Source organism: Marmota marmota, unplaced genomic scaffold, assembly GCF_001458135.2.
Source record: "Marmota marmota marmota unplaced genomic scaffold, marMar, whole genome shotgun sequence".
Classification (NCBI taxonomy): Eukaryota; Metazoa; Chordata; class Mammalia; order Rodentia; family Sciuridae; genus Marmota; species Marmota marmota.
The window spans coordinates 57,471,160-57,493,385 of NW_026000037.1; the positions used below are offsets into that span (position 1 = coordinate 57,471,160).

The 22,226-nt window shown below is 39.5% G+C and overlaps 1 protein-coding gene across 4 annotated transcripts in view; it reads left to right on the forward strand.

Moving 5' to 3' along the window:
* Gad1 (glutamate decarboxylase 1) overlaps positions 1-22,226 on the forward strand; it is a 40,497-nt gene that overhangs the window by 14,507 nt on the left and 3,764 nt on the right. For all 4 annotated transcript variants that reach the window (XM_048812456.1, XM_048812457.1, XM_048812455.1 and 1 more), the window contains 9 exons: positions 3,817-3,907; positions 11,375-11,487; positions 12,692-12,807; positions 12,892-12,971; positions 13,201-13,255; positions 14,579-14,695; positions 15,946-16,010; positions 18,543-18,621; positions 19,635-19,784. In XM_048812456.1, the coding sequence (XP_048668413.1) occupies positions 3,817-3,907; positions 11,375-11,487; positions 12,692-12,807; positions 12,892-12,971; positions 13,201-13,255; positions 14,579-14,695; positions 15,946-16,010; positions 18,543-18,621; positions 19,635-19,784 (866 nt within the window). The remainder of the gene's footprint in view (positions 1-3,816; positions 3,908-11,374; positions 11,488-12,691; positions 12,808-12,891; positions 12,972-13,200; positions 13,256-14,578; positions 14,696-15,945; positions 16,011-18,542; positions 18,622-19,634; positions 19,785-22,226) is intronic.

The following is a 22,226-nucleotide window of genomic DNA, read 5'->3' on the forward strand; positions in this document are numbered from 1 at the left end:
ACTAGGAGACCTCAAGGTTCTCCTCTGGCCTCCCTTTCATTTTACAGGGTCCTCTCTAATCGGCAATCCTGGCTAAAGTGATTTCTTTCCAATTTCCTCAGGTTCAAGGACATTTTGGTCCTCTGAGCTGTTTCTTAGCACAGAAGTGAAGCAGCATTTTCTTTTTCCTTGTAACTCTCTCCCCTCTGCAGCTGACTTGCCTGAGTTCTTGGGCAGACAGATCCTCAGGAATTAGCAGTCCTTAGCACGCTTGCCACCACATGGGGAAACCCCCAAGGCCACAACTGGCTGCCCACTGTTCTTTTTTGTTGTTGTTGTTTTGTTTTTACTTCTTTCTCTTTCTTTTTCCTTTATTTTCCTTCTCACCTTTCTTAGTCATAAGAAGAGAGATTTAAGACCAAGACTGGGGAGGTTGGGGGAGATAGAGCAGAGCAGGGCTGTTATAATGAAATAATGAGGCGGGCCAAAGAAGCTTTTTAAAATAAGGAATTCCAAATTACTTTTGAAGTCTGCCAATTCCACTAAATAACTTCTGAGTGAACCCGACTCAATTATATGTAGAAAGTCTGATAGTTAAATAGTTAAAGAAAACCACTCTAATAGATTTAGATGCATCTCACTTTGGTCTGATGGCCACCCAAGCCCTGTGGAGAACAAGAAGTGTTATTTGACTGAATTTAAAATGAGTCAGAATTCCCCATGTTTGTTTTAGCTTGACTTGTTTTGGTCCACTGTTTCTTCTTTTGTTCATTCACTTTAATACATACTTTCTCAGAGAAATGAGGACTACATATTTTTATCATTAATAAACAGAAAAGAAAAATACATAATTTCATCATGATAGCACATCATATCATCTCAAAAACTGAAGATGCTCAGAGAAAGCAGTCATTAGTACAACATATGAATCCATTTAGGTATTTAGTCTGCAGCCATCCATTTCTGTTGCCCTGGAAGCAGGTACGCATTTACAGAATTCATAATCTTCCTAGCAATGTAAAGCTTTCCGTTGCATCTCAGGGAGTTGGCCCTCGCTAAGGTATACTGTTGCTGCCATATCATAAACAGCTACAGGTTGCTGGTCTTTGATTTAGGTGGCAATACAGAAGCAGTAGGGTAAACCTTGCAGGTAGCTACACACAGTGAAAAAAAAAATTTTTTAAGTGCATAAACAGCCAAAATAATGAATAGTTAAAACATACTAATTTTGTGAAGGGATGATGAAAGCATTTGGAAATTTCTGTATAAATTAACAAAAGACTGCTTCAGAAAAGGAACCAGCATCTATAGATTCTCTATGAACTGATGCAGGTACTAGTGAGGCTTCACTCACAGTAACTACTTAGGTGATTTATAGATATACCACATTTCTTTTATGATTGTTGTTGTTCTTCTTCCTTCTTCCTTCTTATGATGGAATATTTTAAACTAAGCAAAAGTAGAATCATATGATGAACTCCATGTACCAACACCCTGCTTTAACTATTATCAACTCCTGACAACTTTATTTCACATGTACCTCTGCCACTGCTTCCCCCTTTTTTATATTATATGGAAGCAAATCCTCAATTTAGTATTATTGCTTCCATACATATTCTTTTTTTTATTGGTTGTTCAAAACATTACAAAGCTCTTGACATATCATATTTCATACATTAGATTCAAGATATTCTTCATCTTCAAAAACTTCATTTTTTATGGGGAAAAACCCACAATGTCATTGTTTAATCTAAACACACACACACACACACACACACACAATTTCCAAGTGTCTCACCAATGTTGTAAATATTTTTTTTTTATTTTGCTTTAATTCATTTGAATCGGGATCCAAATAAGTCCCTCACATTGCAGTCGGTTAATATGTCTCCTAACCAATAGATTTTCTACTCCATCCCTTTTATTTTCACTTGTAATTTTTATGTTGAAAAACTTTACTTGGAAAAATAACCCTTTCTTTTTCCTGCTACATGATCTTAGGCTCTGTGCTGCTCAGTGTCTTGTCTGTCATCTGTTATTTTCGTTGGATACAGAGATTTGGAAATTGAAATGTAAACTAGGTTGTTGCTTGATAGAAATTCTGGTAGAAAATTTTGGAAGCATAAAATTGTAGCTATTTGCTAAAAGTAAGGTGGGGGGGGACTCAGTGTGCTTTATATTTGAATGGGCAAAAAGATAATGTTTCACTCTGTATCAGCCTCTCTTTGTCCAACTTTTGCTTCTGCCATGCTGTGTGCTTTTGATGCATTATCAGATAAAGTGTGGTAGTACGTATGTATGATTCAGTCCTGTTTAATATAACATTTAATATTTGTTGTTTAAAAGTTTTCAAATGAGTGTTGCATATATATTTTAAGTACATATATATTTTATTTTCAACAAAAAAAGTATTTTTTGGTATCGGGAATTAAACCAGGGGCACTCAACCACTGAGCCACAATCTCTAGTCCTTTTGATTTTTTAAGTTTTGAGACAGGGTCTTGCTAACTTGCTGAGGCTAGCTTTGATCCTCAGCCTCCGGGATTACAGATGTGTACCACTGCACCCAGCTCAACAAAATTCTTTATATTCCAGGAGATCTCATAGATTCTGTTGGCACTGAACAGAATAGAGTAAATGCTATAGCTTAAACTATTTAGACGAGTCTACATGAACATCTGGAATGCGGCCCCATATGTACACTACATTTACTGTTTATGATTTTTTATTTTTTCAAAAAATCAGTATTATTTTTTGAGGGTTCTTGAGATGCAGAGATTGGTATCTTCTGACATAAGAAATCATAGTTCAGTTGTTGTGAATGAGTCCCCCTCACAACTAGGAAAGAGCAGACCATTTCAGGGAGGAGAGTTAGACCAGAAATATTTGAACACTAACTCTCTGACAGTTATTTCACAGGCAAAGGCAATTTCCACTGGAAACATAGTTGTCAGCAACTTTCTAACACCAGTTCTCTGTCACACATCCCTAGATAATCTATTGTGTTGACTCCTCTGTGACAGCAGAACCACGCCTGCTGATATGGAGTTGAATTTTTGGTGAATGCCAAGTTGGCAAAAATTTGGCCACAGTCCTGAATTTCTGAGGACAGGGCTATTAAAGCATAGTGTGAGTTGCACAGGGCTTCAGAGTTGAGTAGCAATAACAATTACTGCACCAGCAGCCCAATAAGTAAAGGAAGACTGTATCTTCCTATTTCACAAAGGAGATGCTAGGTCAGCTCTGCAATCAAGTTAGTTAACAGGCACCTGGCTATATAAGGGCAAAATACATCAGCACTTGATGTCATGTTTGTCACAGCCACTCAAAGAATGATGGGATGACCTTAGTGTCAGCATCAGTAGATACTTCCCCCAACCTTGGTTTAATCCAAGAGCTAAGAACCCTTTTTAAGGCCTAAAGCCTCTTCTCCCATACCAAAGTTTGATTTAGGAATTAAGATCCTTGGGATGTTGAATTATAACTTGAAAAAGTTGTGAAAAACAATCAAGACCACCACATCCTCTAATTAAAAAATATGAAAGGAACTCAACTGAATCTCAATAAAAATATTATAAAGCATGATTCACTTTATGATAGTCACCTTTTAAAAAATATTTAAAAACATGATGCTTTAGAAGCCCATAAGTTGGGGGGCATCTTTATTATTAACATTGGTATAGACTGGGTCAACCCTTCTCCAATATCCTTGGGTAGCACAATTAGAAAGACCACTGTGATGGGACTTCATCAATGTGATACAGTAGGACAGACCTTTTGCTTTGAAGATAGAGTGAAAAATATGGGTTTGCCTTGATGCTTGCCTGTTATCTCTAGGTCATCCTCGATTTTTCAACCAGCTTTCCTCTGGATTGGATATCATTGGTTTAGCCGGTGAATGGCTGACATCAACTGCCAATACCAATATGTAAGTCTCATATATTCTTTTATATATATATATATGTATACATATATATGTGTGTGTGTATATATATATATATATATATATATTTATATGTAGTTGTAGATGGACACAATACCTTTATTTTATTGATTTATTTTTATGTGGTATTGAAGATTGAACCCAGTGCATCACACATGCTAGGCAAACACTCTACCACTGAGCCACAACTCCAGCCCCTCATATATTCTTTTCATATAAGCAACCATGATCTGTGACTACGGTTTATTGCTTTAAAATTTCAATTTCAGTAGTTCTGTTTTATTCCCTGGTCATTTTTTCCCTTAAAATCTTTTAGATTTCTCACAGCCCTAGTTTAATAGTAGATACTTGATTAGTGTTTTTTTTAATTGAATAATGCAACTTGAGAGAACAGTCATGAGAATTCTAGCTTTCAAAATAGAGTGTGAAATTTCATGTTAGTAGACTCCATTATTCTTACTGGTATATCTTAAAAGGCTACGTTTTGGGGTATGATCTTGGCTTCCTTTTCCCATTCATTGGTCCTTATCACTTAGGTAATATTTCTTCCATAATTAAAGCTGACATAAAGCCACTAGCCAATCTGATCAACATATTGCTTAACTAAAAATTCTAAAATGAAATTCAGCTGATACTGATACACTATACATTCCTTTCAAAATAACTAATCGTTTTGCTGAATTTGACATCTTCCCCACACTGGTTTATGTAGATAAAGCTTTCATTATTTCTAAATTCCTGTAAATTTACATGAAACTGACTCTAAGATCTTGGAGGTACAAGAACTACCTGGGTAGCCTTCTCGCAATGACCCTAAAGTTTCCTCTGCACACATGTGTCCTCTTTGGAGATAAGGACAGGAGTAATGGAGGGTCATCATAGCTTAGTAACTCCTGTCTTTTCTCTTAACAAAAATCACAGTGTTTCATCATGATCTATACAGCTAGACAATGGCACCACATTCCATTAATGTATTCAGAGGAAAATAATGAAACAATTTTTTACAATAATTTAAATAATAACTGTAGAAGAATTATAAGGGTGTTAATTATTGTGGAAATATTCAGAAAGCTAATTACCCACTTACTTATTTATTTATTCATTTTGTGTGGTGCTGGGAAATAAGCCCAGGGCCTCGTGCATGCTAAGCATGTGCTTTATCACTGAGCTATACGCATACCCTCAGCCCCACTCCGACTCTAAGTTCATGGTAGAATAGATTCTGAAAAATGAATTTAGGTCAAAGAGTGGAACTGTTTAAAATGAGAAATTCCATTTGATATCAAGACAATGCAAATTATTAAAGCTCAAGGTATTCCATTTTTCTTAAATAAACTATAACCAACCACAAAACCAGACAGGCATTTTCAAATTACATATTGTTCATGTGCATTCCAAGGCTGTCTAATGCTATGACTCAAAATACTAAAACTACATTCAAGAAATGTTTCTATTAATTAAAGATTCCTGCTTTGTTTGCTAATGTTAAAAACACTGACATGTTTTGTAAAGTAAATGTGACAAGTGAAGCCTTCAGTGCTAAAAGGCATTAAAAAATCAACTGATTGAAAAATGAAAATGGTTTTCATGCTCTCTGCTCACAAGTCATGAGTAACTTCACAGAATGTCCACATTGGATCACAGAGACTTTAAAGGGCCAAGAGGAATTCAGGTCGAAGACAAAATTAGCTTGGATGATGGCCTCCACCCAAAAGCTCCCTTTTGCAATCTTTACTGTATTACAATTTGGGGGATAAAAATATTTCTGCAAGTACAGGCATCATAATATGCTAATTATAACTTGAAAAAATTACACTAATGCTTAATTATAGCATATAACACTAGACAACAATTTAAATTAGAAAATACTGTTTTTAAGTCAATAATTTCAGAAAATAAATGAGAAAAGCAGATTGTAAGGTACATATTCACTAAGGCGCAAGTATCTATAGTAATATAGGTACTGAATTTACCCACCATCTTTAAATATGTATTCTGCAGACCCTCAGCTGTGGCTTCTTAATATATCTAAGCCACTTTCAAGGTAAATAAAAGGGACTCACCCTTTTGAACCATTTATGACCAGATATTCTCCTAAAAACACTTCTCTTCAACCAGAAAGATCCCACAAATTATTCTTTGTCTGTGTTCATAAAATCAAAATTCCTTACTTTTCTCTTACCTCAGCTCAGTCATGAAACACTAAAATATGTCCCAGCCATCTGAGGTCAAGGCCAGTCCAACTAAATGACACATAGTAATTGCCACTGTACTGAACAGTAGATATTTATAAAATATGATCTGATTCCAGTAGATCGATAGAGGAGGTTATTTAAAATAGTGAAATAGTTTCTGTCAGTTTTGGAGAAAAGGCATTGTCTGAAGAAGTAATAACTATTATCTAGAAATCGTTCTAAGCCAGTTCCCCTGGAAGATCATGAAATGTGGCAGCACTGTAGGAGCTTAGGCAGCATTTGCTCCCTTGGGACAATTCCTTCTCCAGCTGGGAACAGCATTCAAAATATGTCTGGGGAAGAATGGCAAAAATAATCTTTCATTGGCAGAGCATGATTTAATTAGTGATATCCCCTTTTCCCCGCTTGGCCCTGCACTGAGTATGGGGGCAGTAGTGATAGAGAATAATTACTATATTTCTCTGTACAGTCCCTGTAAAAGAACTGTCTAATATTCTCATTCAAGTAGCAAAGGGTAAGGTGCCTCTTAGCAAAGAAAGAACGTTTGAACATATATGCTTATGCCTCTGCACCTGCTTGTGCATGTAGCTTCGAGATCTGTTCTTCCACGCAAGGACCCAGTGAATCTTCAAAGAAAACTTGCAAATATGTAGTTGTCCTTGGCACATCCAGTTCTTTTCTTCCAAAACAAGTCTTCCAAGAACAAATGTACAGGTTGAGCAGTGCCCAAGTGTAAACGACAGCCTCTCTCAAACACCTGATGGCAATATATAATCTTAATGGCCAGCTCTATCACAACCCTTTGCTATGAGGTTATGATTTCAAGCATCTAGTGCTTTATTTTCATAGAAGTTACATAGGAGAAATTTCCTATGGGAGTTATCAGTCATCGAATACTACCAGGCAGGCTGTTAGAGAGGAGCCTGCAGTAAGCAGTTCTCATTTGTCACAAAAAAAGCAACTATGACGTGAAAGACTTGGGATTTTGGCTCTGAAAGATGCCAAAGTGAAATCTTAACCCAAGACACAGAATTTCTCTGAACATCACTTACTTCATCAGAAAAATGGGGGACGATAATATCCATCCTACAAAGTGGATCCTACAAATAATATCCATCCTGCAAACTAAGAAAGGTTGCAGTCCTAAACGCCTAGTGTATACAAGATGCAGTGAACACACTTAGGAGAGGCAGCCCATCCCACAGGTCACTGTTGCCATTTGAGACCCCTCCATTCAGCTTTGTGGATTTTTCTTTTTTCTTTTTTTTTTTTCAGTCTGTCTTCAACTCTGGACAACAGAGGTTTCACTAAGCTCCCCTCAAACATATTACCTTTTAAGATGAAGATGTGATACCTGCCATATCTATAGAGTGAGGAATCTAAGAAATATCAAGATACATAATCACCTTGTGTTTTAGTCAGTATTTTTGCTGCTGTGACTAAAAGATCTGACCAGAACAACTATAAAGGAGGAAAAGTTTATATGGGGGCTCACAGTTTCAGAAGTCTCAATCCATAGACAGCAGGCTCCATTCCTCAGGGCTCAGATGAGGCAGAACATCATGGCGGAAGAGTGTGACAGAGGGAAGCAGCTCACATGATGATCAGGAAGCAGAGAGAAGTATTCTCTTACCAGATACAAACATATACCTCATAGCCACACCCCAGTGCCCCACCTCCTCCAGCCACACCCCACCTGCCTTCAGTTACCATTCAGTTAATCCCATCAGGGGATTAATTCATTGATTGGGTTAAGATTCTCAATCACGTCTCTGAACTTTCTTGCATTGTCTGACACGTGAGCTTTTCTAGGACACCTCCCATCCGAACCATAACACCATGCAAGATTATTTCTTTCCTTCTTTAAAGAAGTCCTCATTTTGACAGTCACCAGGGATCCAAGTTCCTTGTGCCTTTTTGATCTATATTATAGCATATGGCTCTCATCCATATGCTACATGTTGGCTTCTGGAATTCTAGCCAGTATTTCTATGTTCCAGAACACAGGAAGGAGGAAAGCAGGAAAGAGTGAAGGGCTAAGGAAAGGAGAAGGGGTAAGGAGGAGGGAAGGAGGAAGGAAAGGCAAGCAGGTAAAAAGGGAACACTCTCCCTACTACTAAGAAACCTCAAAAGTCACACGCAGCATTTCCCATAGCAAAAGTTTAGCCAGAACTTAGTCCCATGGGCACACTTAAGGAGGCCAGAAAACATAATCTTTGATCTGGGTGAATTGCAACCTTAAAAAAATTAATGAAGAAAGGGAAAATTGATATGGTTAGCAACTAGCAGACTCTGCCACAAGGGAACTACAGAGGTTTGACAATCAATTTGCCTTGGTCCTGAATAAATCCCACTAGGAAAGTGAGTTGTACCATTAAAAAGGAGCTGACTCATGTCCCTACTCAGAATTTAGAAAGGCTCAGAATTCTCCTTTAGTGATACTCTGTGAGTATCCCCATCTTACCGTTTAAATCCTTACTTCCAGTCCCATGTTCTCATGCTATGACCCAAAGTATTTTGCAGACTAGTGTCTTTTTCTCTGATTCTGAAATGTGATCTTGAACTCTGACGTAAGCATCTAATCAGCTGCTTCTGAATCCATATTTAACCTTGGATCTCTTTATTTCATCTGTTTTCATCTGTCATGTAGGGAAAGAGTACCTAACCTGGGGTCCAGATTGTGTAAGAGGAGAATTTCCTATAATTATACACAAAATAATGTGCATAACTTTTTACCTAGTGATAGGGACCTAGCTTTCCTAGGATTCCTAAGGGAGTTTGTGACCCCCATTAAGTCAAGAACTTCTGCTCTATGGTAAACTTCAAGACCTTCTATAAGGCTTTGGGTGCAAGCATACTTCCCCCAAAACAATTATAAACATGACCTAGAATGGGAAGGCAGGGTCAGAAGTGGAGTTAGGAATAGGGAACACCACGTTATCCCATTTGTCAGTTAGGAATAGGGAACACCACGTTATTCCATGGATCAACAGCCATGGGCCAGTCTCCCAGCTCATAGGAGAGGAAGAATGTCAGATTAAGGTCATGAGCCAGAATAAGTTTGTTGTTAGTTTGGGAAAATTGATCCTTCAGACCTAGGCAGTGACTGTCAAACAGGAGGTACCTTAGGTCAAGAGTCAGATGCTGGATTCCCCCTAAGAAGCTTCCTCTTCAAGATTGGGAATTCTTCATCTCCTCCATGCATAGGATATTGCCTGGCACTTAGTAAGCATTGGATGAATAGAACTGAAAAAGGTTTAGGAATCAAGTGCCTGGCATAAATAAGGAAATTGAAATAGACAAGGTCAGATAGCCTCATGATAGAACCTTCTTGACTTCCTATAGATCCTGAAAATAATGGCCATGTTACTGGTCTTAGGTAAGACCAATTCATGCAAACCTGAAGCCTAAGTAGATTGAAATCATGAAACTCAGAGCTGAACCAAGCCCCTGGTCTTTGGTACTGTGCCTTCTCCCTTCCCCATGCGGTTCGCATCTGGCTGTCTAACACCAACTTAATTCTAACTCAGCTTTCATACAATCCTTGATACGGTCCTGATATTATAGTAAATGATTTCATTTGTTCCTTGCCTTACCCCAGAGAGATTTCTTTGGTATTGTAAGATTCTAACACACACACTTGCCATCTGTACCTCTTTACCATGCAAACATTTTTGCCATTCCAACTTTTCCAAAAATCTGTGGAACCACTGATAATTCATTTGTTCAAGAATGGGTGGAAGCACATCATGAGTTTGCCTCTTGATACACTCAGCAGCACAGGCTAAACCAGGAATCCTTCTCTTCTTCTTCCTTTATCAGGCCATCAGACATGAGGGAGTGTTGGTTTCTACGGTGATGGGGCTCAGAGCAGAACCAAAGCATGATTGTGACCTCCAGAGGTGATGGTAACTGAACACATGGTTCCCAAGGGTCTTCCTCCTAAATTTCCAGGGGCCTCCCAAGGAAAATGGACATGTTCTTTTTGGAAACAAAGTTCTTTTACCAACAGACATTTCCTGAGGATCCTCTCGGATCTTTTTGTCCTCTTCTATTGTCGTGTGATTAATGTGACTGCTTTTTCCTCTATCATTAAAACTTAGTAGCTTCACCTATGTCTCATGTACAGCATGAGTTATCTCGTCCTTGCAAATAGCTTTTCTAAATCATTTAACAAGCAAGAATTCCCATTAGTACTAGTCACTAGCACACCCTAACCAGTGACAATGCCTCCCCACATCACTTGACTGAGTCGGTCTAGGCATCTCTCTTCAGCCCAGCCCACAGACTCAAATGCTTAAGAAGTTCAAGCAGAACCAAGAAAGACAAAGAGCCTTAGAGCTTAGTAAATATCTTTTGGTCTTCTGGCTTAATTTTAGGTAGATGGACCTTCCTTCATTTCTCTTAGGCTCTGTTTGGTGCATGATCTTGTTTCAATGACTGTTCTACTAGACTGTGCCTCTGCTTTGAATTGCTTTGAAAGAGCATGGCTTGCCACTTTCACATCAATTTATTAGGAGACAAATGTAACCTGCCAGGAGATCTGATGCCCACAGTTAACTGTGAATGCCAGTTGACTATCTTCTTGTTATTTATAATTTGTAATTAGAAAGTCATCATTTATAATTATTCTTGACAGATATTGACCTCAGAGAATTATAGATACATAGCTGTCCTTGGGGAATATCAGTAGAAAAACCATGTAGATAATTATATTAAGGTCTTTAAAACATGGGTCAATATTTCCAATTATTTTCACAGTTAGCTCTCAGATGTTTACATTATTTGTAAAAAACAGACTTTGGCTCTGGTTTTTATAGATTCTACAAGTGTGAAACTGGCAGTCCTTTTTAGAAATGTTGCAAACCAATTTTCAGGAGAACTTAGAATATATTTTTTTCAATTAACATTTGCTCTGTCCCACACTAAGTCTTAGAAGTGAAAGGTAAAAACGACCCAGAAAAGTCATTACCTTTCCTTCTATTCCTCTGGGTGAACCATACCTAAGACTGATGAATCTGTTCTGCTGGTGAAGTACCACAGAGCACACCCTCCCACCACCACCTCTCTCCCTCTCTCGGTTACCCAGGCTGGTTTCTGACATTTTATGATTGGTGAGTTAATGTATTTGCAGGAAATGAATTGTTTTAGAGGTTTTGAACATCTGTTTAGAATCCAAGTTCTAAACCAATTGTCTGTGTTCCAAAAATAAGTGATTTCACTTCTTTATTCATCCTTTTTCTTAACATCTTTTCAGGTTTACATATGAAATTGCACCCGTGTTTGTCCTCATGGAGCAAATAACTCTTAAGAAGATGAGAGAGATGATTGGATGGTCAAGTAAAGATGGTGATGGGATATTTTCTCCTGGTAGGTTTCTCTGACTGTCCTCAGTTTTTATAATATGGGTCCTTGGGATTCTTGGATGAAGGCTAGCAAGAATGCTACATTTTCTCTGAACTAATAAAGGCTGTGCCTAAATCAGTACAAAGTAACAAAGGCTGTATGAGGTCATGCTACACAAAGCTTCACTGTCAATAGCAGTTTGATGTGCTGGAGCATCAGTGTGTCAAGATTATTAATGAACTGATTAACTTCAGCCAAATTGTGTATCTACTTTGAATCTCTAGTTCAACGTAGATACAACAAGGCTGAGGCAGGAGGATGGTAAATTCGAGGCCCACCTGGATGACTTAGTAAACTCCTTTCTCAAGATAAAAGTGAAAAGGGCTAAAAATGTAGCTCAGTTATCGATTACCCCCAGATTTAATCCTCAGTACCACCAGGACAAAAAAAAAAAAAAAAAAAAAGTATCAGTAATCTTCAAAACAAAGACAGGTATTCTTGGAGTAGGGAGGAGTTTTAGATGGTGTCAGAGAGAGTGTGATTGTGTGCAAGGTGGAGAGAAGAAATAAAAAATGCAACTGTCCAGGCAATTCAAGCAGACCATGAATTTGCCCATTTCATTTCAGGTAACTGATGGAAAAGTGGCTAGTTTCCAGTGGCCAAACATACCTTGATAGTTACCTCAATTCTCCTTGTGTCTTTATTCAGTTAAAACATGAATTCATTTTTATTTAAGTAAACTTAAAGCTCTCCTAAATGACTCAAAAACCCAGTCACTAAACAATGTCACTATTTCCTTCTGGAGGTTTCATTACTCTCTCTTACTCTCTCTTTCCCTCTCGTCTTTCTGGACTCAGGGAACAGATTCATTTTTGTTCAGTAAATAGATTGAACAGACAGTAGAAGCTGAAAGGTTGTAACTCACCCATCTCTTTGTAGCCACTGCTGCCACCTCCTCTTGTATTTCTATCTAGGCTTCCTCTGGGAGGGGCACTGTAGTAAGTGAATCACCTCCAGCCAAACTGCCTACATGGCCTTGGAAGTGAGTGTGGCCACTTCTATCCCCAGGGACAAGGGTCCAGAGAGAGACCCTGGCAATAGGGAGGCCCCCAAAACATATCAGGATATTATCCTTCCCTTTCTTGACCTCCTTTCTTTCTTGAGACACCAGCTCAGGCTTTGAGGTAGAAGCAATAATGAAAGAGCCCATATGTCTGCTTGCTGATAGGGGGAGCCATATCCAACATGTACGGCATCATGGCTGCTCGCTACAAGTACTTCCCGGAAGTTAAGACAAAGGGCATGGCCGCTGTGCCCAAACTGGTCCTCTTCACCTCAGAACACGTGAGTCAGGGGCTTTGGCACACGGATGCGGGTGTTTTCCAAGGCACTGTTAAACTTTTAACCTTACGCCTCCATGTGTTGCAGAGTCACTATTCCATAAAGAAAGCTGGGGCCGCGCTTGGCTTTGGAACTGACAATGTGATTTTGATAAAGTGCAATGAAAGGTAGGCAGGGGAGAGTGAATATTAGGTTCTTGATGTATTAAATGTGTTCATCTGTTAAATTTGTTTTATTGTGCTTAAGGACTGGCACAGTACAGTGTGCCAAGCTGCTAATGGTCTGTTGAAAATACCCGATTAAATTACTTTTTTTGCTGCTGCTGCTATAAGTTTTTTTCATGTGCAGTCTCATTGATTCTTCATTTTAATTTCCCTCCTTTTACAATAATTACAGGGGAAAGATAATTCCGGCTGATTTAGAGGCAAAGATTCTTGAAGCCAAGCAAAAGGTATGTACAATATAGTACACCTATATTCCAGTGACTATGAATTTTTTAAAATGCCCTATTTCTGATCTAGACAATGAAAATCTTTGACCCTGAGATAATTTTATGTGTTTCTAAAATTCTTTTCTCAGATATTTGCTTATTTGCAAATTATGAAATAATTTGGCCTCAAACGACTTGTAGATTGATGTCTACAAAATATTAGTTTTCTTTTTGAAAAATGAAAAATTTAGTCCCTAAACCACTTGCCTTCTTTATGCAAAGTGATTAGTTTGATATTCTTCTATAAATCAACTCCCTGAGCATTAGGAAGATCCAGCCTAATTGGACTTGTTTCTTCTTAAGTATGACCTCATTTTATTAAGAGCATTTTAGCTTTAGAATTGTGTTACGCAAAGTGCTTTCATGCCCTAGCAGATGGCCAGGGGTATTTGGCAAATCCAGCCTCAACAAACTCTATTAAACAGACAAATTTCACAGAACAGATGTATCTTCAAGTCATTGCCAGGTAGCTGCCAGGCCATTTCCAACACATTGTTGTTTGGGTTATCTTCTTGTATCTCCTTCTCTAATTGTAGCTGTTTGCTGGGGTCTCTGCAGAGAAGGAAATGTTGCTAGGTCTGAGCAAGAAGGAGAGGTGAGAGACCTGAGCTTCAGAAGCACCTGAGATTCAGATTTCCCCAACCTGTTTTATCTTTCTAATCCACTTCCTCATTTGTTTCTTGTTCACATCAAAATTTCACCAGGTGTTACTGTGTTAGCTTCCACAGTGTATAGACCTGCTCTAAATAACTGAACAATTTTGGTTCAATTGTTTATATCAGTGAACTTAAAACAACACAACACCTACAAAAAACAACATCCAGATGATATTCAGAAATGAAATATTTGGAGTTATACCTGCCCATCACTCCAAACCCCAGTCCCATACATTTATTTATTTAGCCACAGAACTTACCACTAAATTTAGGGTGTATTTTGATTATTTAATTTTATGATCTGTCACTTTTCCCTCCTTCTAGAATGTAAACTTGGTGAATGCAGAATTTATCTACTCTGCTCACTGCTATAGCCCCATCATCTACAACAGGGCCTGGCACATAAAAGTTACTAAAAGTTGAATGAATGAGTGAATGAACCAACAAAGAATACTACCATACCAGCTCTGTTGATCACTGTTTGAAATAAATGCTATTACTTTCTTCCAATTCATATGAAAGTGGGAAAATGAGAAAGGTTAAAAGCACTAATCAGCTTTCTCTCTCTCTCTCTCTCTCTCTCTCTCTCTCTCTCTCTCTCTCTTTCTCTTTCTCTCACCCCTCATAGGGATATGTTCCTCTTTATGTCAATGCAACTGCTGGCACAACTGTTTATGGCGCTTTTGATCCGATACAAGAGATTGCAGATATTTGTGAGAAATACAACCTTTGGCTCCATGTCGATGTAAGTGCTATAATTCACAGAGCAGCCCAGTCCATTCAGGGAATGGAAGCAGCTCTGTTTTATGATTTGCTTCAAGCTGCTCCCAATACCCCAGCTGGCCTTTTCTGCACACCAAGGTAGTTTTAGCTCTTCCCTGGTCACTAGCCAGCTAATCATGACTGATACCTACCAGAGACCTGGGACTCTTCCAGTTCCTTACTGTTCAGTTGCTATCCTCTGTGGTTCTTCCTAGAATATGGTTTCTGTTGCCTTTCCAGGTTCCTTTGTTCAAACAAATGGCTACAGAGTACAATATAGCTGATTTCAAAGGGGAAAAGTGTAAGACACCATATACAGAAAGTGACTATGAATGTGAACACTCAGCTACCTGCCTGAAGTCCAACCTTCTATGACATTTTTCTAAAAAGAATGCCTATCTGCTACATGCAGGAAAAATAAGGAAATATATGGAAGATATTATCAACTAAGAGGTTTAGTCCCAAATTTTCCTGGCAATACAAAAGGTGTACTTTCACACATGTGATTGGGTGTCTTTTTCCTTTGTTTCTGTCCATCCTTTGATGCATTTAACTTCTTACAACAGGACAATGGGGACATCTGCCCTGCTACTGAACAATAACTAACAAAAGCTGCTGTGTCGGATAACATGCCAAGCTATCTAGTAAACATGTATCAGTACCCCTGAAAATGTCCTGCTGCTGCTAGAGCTTGGTGGGACCTCCAGACCTGGTGGGAGCTGATGCTTTCTGATTTTCTCAGGAGCTTTTAGAATTCTATTCTAGGAAGAAGCAGACAGCATGCCCCAGCCCTTGGGGTAGCTTCCAGGACCTCCTTAGGAGACTCACAGTATCCCTGGCTTTCCACAGTACTTTGGGTCTTGGACCCAAAAGACACCATAAGCTCAGACCTGGCTTGTGGGTATCAGTCAGAGAGCTGACACTCCACTGGAAGAACTTTGTTTCTTTTTCTTTCTTTTTTTCTTTTTTTTTTTTTCGTGGTGCTAGAGATGGAACCCAGGGCCACCCACATGCTAGGCAAGTGCTCTACCACTGAGCTACATTCCCAGCCCAGAACTTCTGGTAAAGAAACGATCAAGGTTGAGGGTACTGGTTGAACAGGGTGGGCTCCTTTTATCAAAGAAGCTTGCTTTTCACCTTTTACATTCTGCTGGTTGGTTCCTAGCGGTGTGGAGTGACTGGTCTTAGATCTCAATGTCGCTGCTCCTCTCCCTCCTTTCTCTGTCCTCACAGGCTGCCTGGGGCGGTGGGCTGCTCATGTCCAGGAAGCACCGCCATAAACTCAGCGGCATAGAAAGGTATGGGCCACACATGCTGGGCCTCCCTGCATCCAGAACACCAAACACGCTGTGCTCTGATGTCAGCCTGCCCTGATTGCCAACACCTTTTCTCTGACTTAGTTCACTCTTAGTTCAGCAGGCATTTATTGAGCACTTACTGTATGATTGATTTCTCAGGCAAATGAGTCCTCCGTGCATTCTCAAATTAGATCCCTAAACAAGCAATTATAACACTGTGTCATAAGTGTGACAGTAGATAAAATTGCAGGTGCCCAGGATGGAGAGAAGAGACACTAAACAGTGTGGGGATTTATTTGGAGGCTCAATCAGAGTTAGCCAAGGGTACAAGAAAGTCCAGCAATTCCATTTGTTTTTGATTTTATTTTTGTTTTTCCTCAGTAAACTGACTCCTGGGAAAATAGCAAGAAGCTCAGCTCCAGCTACCTTATCTTAGCAGTACTGGGATAAAGGGAGACAGGAAGCAAGGATATGGGAAAGAGTGTTCTAGGCAGTGGGAATGGCAAGCACAAAGGCCCTGAGGCAGGACTGTTCTTGGCAAACTGAAGAACCAGCAGAGAAACCCGTGAGGCTGGAGCAAAGCAGTGGGGTGGGAGAGATGGATGTGTAGCAAGTACCAGGCAGCACACCATGATTTCTTTTCTAGCAAGAACTCTGGCTTTTGTTACCACTCCTCCCTTCTGTCTCAGTTTCAAAGTGCCAGTGTCAAGATGGGCGAGACTGGCTCTTTGAAGCAAGATTATATAGTCCTATAACTTGGAAAATAATATATGCAATGACCATGAGCCAGCCCAACTGGACATGAGATTTTTCAGGCAGTTTTCTCCCCCCATCTTTGACTCTAGGAAAACCTAAAATATTTCGTACCAGACTTTTTTTTTTTTAACATTTTAAATGTTAAAAAAAATGTGTCTTTTAAATGAAACTGAATTCATACCCTGTCTTATTACTTTCCATTTATAGCAATAAAAAATAATAATTTACTTCAGACCTTCGAGATATTCAGAGAACCATTTAAGACATTTTATGAGATCTTAATATGATTTTTAAATGACTTGATAAATGACAGCAATGAGAAAACTGATCAAATTCACTACCTTTTAAATATGGCTTCACATGAACGCTTTTTTGTGAGGTCAGAAGTTAATTAACTTGTCTTGGGAGTACTCACAGGTTTCTTTCACAAAGTTTTCTTGCTTATGCACTTAGGGGGAAAGTACTTGAGGCCTTTCTCTCTTCTCCTTGAAATGCAGTGCACATATGCACTAAGTTATTCCCCCTCTAAAGGACTAAGAAAGATGAAGAGGTTAAAAATTCACAGCAAGGGTTTAGTGCGAAGAGTAGAGGCAGTATAATTCCAAGGCAATTGCTCTGTCAGGGAAAAGCAGTTTTCACAGGTATGAAAACACAGTGCTCAGCTGTGGGCCAGGCTATGGGGTAAGAAGTCTGTAACCCACTGAAGCAAGTTACCCAAGTTTTAATCAACATACATTACACTCGGTTGTTTCTGTAATTCCTGGCCCGTGTGCTCCTTCACCATCTAATTGTGTCCGATGGACTGATGCTGTTGCTAGGAGACAGTGCTTGTTGGGTTAGCACTGCAGCCCAAACTGGCAAAAATCATGCTCATTTAGCATTTAAACAGTGCTGCTAAAGTAAATTAATAAATAATAAATTTAGAAGATTTTTAAAAATAGGAGGAAAAATCAATGCAACTAGTTGGTCAAAGTCTAGAAGAGTCTCACAGTTGATTTTTACTTTCAGGTGTCACTCTTTATTACTGCCCCATATGTAGGTAGGTTCCATATCACCCATCCGTTTTATAAATAAGAACAGAAAGGCACAAAGAATCCAAGGTCTGGTGCCCAGAGGGAGACAGTCTAGTGGAGTGGGCGTGAGCATGGGCTCTACAGTTAGACTCCTGGATTTGAATCCTTGCACCAGTCCTTCCCAGCTGTGTGGCTTTAGGTAACACATTTAACCTTGTACATCAGTTTCTCCATCTAAATTAGGAGCAGTAATAGTACCTATATCATAGGGTTGTGTGGGAATTATGTGTTCCAGGCACTATTAGAAGTATGTTATATTTATTAACTCATTTTATCCTTTATTTGATTCTAAGGTAGACTTCCATCTTACAGATGGGAACAATGAGGCCCAGAGGAGTTATGTAACCTGCCCAAGTTAGCAAATATCAGAGCCAGGATCTAGACTTGGACAGGCTGGCTTCAGAATCTGAGCTCTTAACCACACTCCCATATGGATATATGCCTAAAGCTCAAAGAACAATCAAACACATAAATTCATCATAAATGTTATCTATGATTAATAGCAGTGACTTAGCAGATGCACTCTGCAACGTAATACTCTGAAACTGCCCGCAAATATTTATTACTAGATCGTCAATTTAGGAGAACAGGTGGGGAAAGATTTCTGACTCAAGTGGAGACGGGTGGCGTTTTCATCCACAGGGCATTTGCCTTTCTCTCAACTCCTGCACCTTCTCCTCAAAGGATCCTATGCTTCTTTCAGGGCCAACTCAGTCACCTGGAACCCTCACAAACTGATGGGCGTGCTGCTACAGTGCTCTGCCATTCTCGTCAGGGAAAAGGTCTGTACTCCTTGCAGAGATTCGCTGACCGCCTGCAGGTCCATTTGACAGCACCAGAAGGGAAAAGCATGGGGTCCTTTCACATACTTGCCGGCTAACTCACAAGATTGGCAGCCCCATTGTGAGACTGTGGTTGCTGTCCTTCCCTGCCCTTGTGGCTCACCTAGATTCTCCTCCAGGCTCTTGCCATCGACTGCCCTTCCTCCTTGTTCAGTACTAACCTGTCAGGGAATTATTTGTGCATCCCTTTGTGTTTGCACAAATATGAGAGTGAGAGTGATCAGGTGAAGACAAAAGTGCTCACTGGAACATACTTTGAGTTCTTAGTATGGATGTATGGTCCCAAGGGCTGAAATAAAGAAAAAATCAGTTCTTGCCTAAGGAACAAGAACCACAAATACCAACTTAGGGCAACAAGGAACACTGACCAAAAAGCTTCTGTGGATAAAATAATGCCGTGTTCCCTTCCTCATTCACATAACAATAGGAGCCTGCCTTCCAAAGCATCTCTGCTTCCTAAAACTGCACCCTGAGTCATCCTAGGAAGCCCAGCTTGTGAAGCCTAGACCTGCATAGCCCTTGACTCCACTCATACACCAAGTCCCTGTTAACTTCATAGCAGATCTTGAAAAAGAGGACTTTTGGGAGGCACTCTTGGGGAGAAATTTTTTTCACATCATGAAACTGTCCCACCAACTTAGGAGGTTTATATCCTTAACCCCTGTCCACTGAATGCCATAGCACTTCCCAGACTTTGAAACAACTCACAACACACACACACACAAATGTCCTGAGAGGGATAGGGCATCTGAGGAAAGAGATCATTTGCTCATCAATGACAGAGGGCAAAAGGGAAAAGTTTTTTCAGGAGTGGTTTTAGAGAAGGATATCAGAACAAGTATAAGCCCTCAGAAAGTCATCAGCAGAAAGACTGCATGTGACCCCCAGTCCCCTCTGTGCATCGACATCTCTAATCTGTGAATCAGATGCACGCACCTTGATTTCCACTACAGGGTATACTCCAAGGATGCAACCAGATGTGTGCAGGGTACCTTTTCCAGCCGGACAAGCAATATGATGTCTCCTACGACACAGGGGATAAGGCAATTCAGTGTGGCCGCCACGTGGACATCTTCAAGTTCTGGCTGATGTGGAAAGCAAAGGTATGAAGGGGGACATTCGGGAAATAGAGCAGAAATGTAATTTGCACAGACCGCCTGTGAAAGAGATGCCATGATATATCACGGATAACTCACTATGTGTGTGATCAATACTTAGATAATTGAGTTAACTGTATTTTCTTTGTGAATGAAATAAGTTTATTGCTTAGGCCAAATTCTCTCTTCTTCCTTCAGTTCTGTATCCTCAGTTTGAATTATCATGAAGTTTTCTTATAACTTTCTCTTATAACAACTAAAACTTATCCTAAGATAAGGATTTCTACAGCAATCCTTAGGGATGTTAAAATTACCTAGTGAAGACATAAAGAAAGAGGTAAAAGATAAAACAACTGCCTTACACTGAGAAGAACCCTAAATTCCTTTATGAGCCTCTCATCAGGGAATATATATGACAGTTTCAAGTTCTATTTAAGAAATGCCTTCTCTATTATTTGTACTTTATATACTATTCTAGAAACTACACAATGTGTGTGTGTGTGTGTGTGTGTGTTGCTGAGGATTGGAAACTGCATACTTTATTTTGAGAAATCCTGTACTAGACTGAAACATGCTGTTTTAGTCATCTTCAGGCTCTTGGGTTGCACTTCAGTTCATAGGGGGACAAAGCTTAACTATTAGAATTTCCCCAAAAATATAAGTAATGGAGAAGATTACTAGTAACTGTTTCAAAAGCTTTTTTTTTTTTGTATCAGGGATTGAACCTAACCACTGAGCCACACACCCAGCCCTTTTGTATTTTATTTAGAGAAGGGTCTCTCTGAGTTGCTTAGGGCCTTGCTAAGTTGTGTAGGCTGGCTTTGAACTCCCATCCTCCTGCCTCAGCCTCCTGAGCCACTGGGATTTCAGGTTTGCACCACCACCCCCAGCTCAAAAGCATTTTTATATTACCAAGTAAAGGCAATTGATTTCACAACTGTATATCACATTAATTTTTAATTTACCTATTATAAGTTAATTTTAATAATTTCCATGTTTAAGATGAGGACCACCTGATATCAAAACAATAAGGATTTCTAGCAAAATATCAAGTTAGTGTGCCTTAATATAGAAAGAATCTGATTTTAATTTCTACCACAAAGTAAACAAAAGCTATACATTGCATTAAGAGAAAGAGCCCTATTATTTAGAAATACTGTAATGACTACATGGCCCATCTCAGTCATTTTGCCTAATGATAGCCTCTTGAACTGTCCTCAGGAGGGTTGGCTCATGGTGCATCGTTTGCTGAGGTGGGATCCTGGGGGAGGCTTCATTCCCAGGGGCCAGTTAACAGTGACACTACTCGGAGGCTCAGGCTTTGCCAGCCTGTACTCCACCCAGGCCCATCAGCCATCCAAAGCTAGCCTTGTGCATCTGCTCTCCTTGTTAACACTCACCCACTCAACAACCCTCGTGCTGCCATTAGTAACCAGCTATGCTGGCTTTGGAAACTCACACTCAACCAGTTTGTCAATAGTTGGATCTATTTCTGCCGTAGGGCAGATATTGAGAACAATGACTTCCCCTTCCACCTGCCTGTCACTGAAAAGGAATAATTCTGTGCTAGGTAAAAGGTAGCCTGCCTGCAAGAGTGTGGAATGTGTTTGGTCAGGACTTGGCTGGGGAAGATGGGTTCTAAGGTAGTAATCTTTTAAGAACCAGTTGTTTGTTTTGTAACCTATCATGGACTGATACAATTAAGAATTGCTAGAGAATCTCAGGCTAAGCGAAATAAGCCGATCCTACAAAACCTAGGGCCAAATGTTTTCTCTGATATGTGGTTGCTAATTCACAATAAGGGGTGGGGCTAGAGAAGAATAGAGTTACTTTAGATTAGGTAGAGGGGGTGAAGGGAGGGGAGGGGTATGGGGGTAGGAAGGATAGTAGAATGAATCAGACATTATTACCCTATGTACACTATAACTATACAACAGGTGGGATTCTACGTCATGTACAACCAGAGGAATGAGAAATTATACTCCATCTATGTATGATGTATCAAAGTGCATTCTACTGTCATGTGCAACTAATTAGAACAAATAAAAAAATAATTGCTGGAAAAATGAAATATAGAACATATAAAATATAAGCCAATATTTTCATTAGAGTCAGTATGCATAAAATTACTCTGTTGAATGGCTTTAATAGTTTCTTAATGCTTAATTGCGTTGTCTATAACTCATGTCATCCTGGACTGGTTATGGTTTGTGGACTGGCCTCAGTCCAGATATGACTCTTTGAGTAGCACTATCCTAAAGAAATGAGAAATGGGCATCAAGTTGAGGTTATGAATAACTAGCAGGAAGCTCAAAGTCCTATTGAGAATAACTGCCCAGAGAACAGAGTGTCTTCAAGAGAGAAAGCAAGTCCACTTCATCTTACTGTCCTCAGAGCTTTGAAAAAGCTGTACTTATTCAATTAGATGGTTTTTTCTGACTGTCTCTA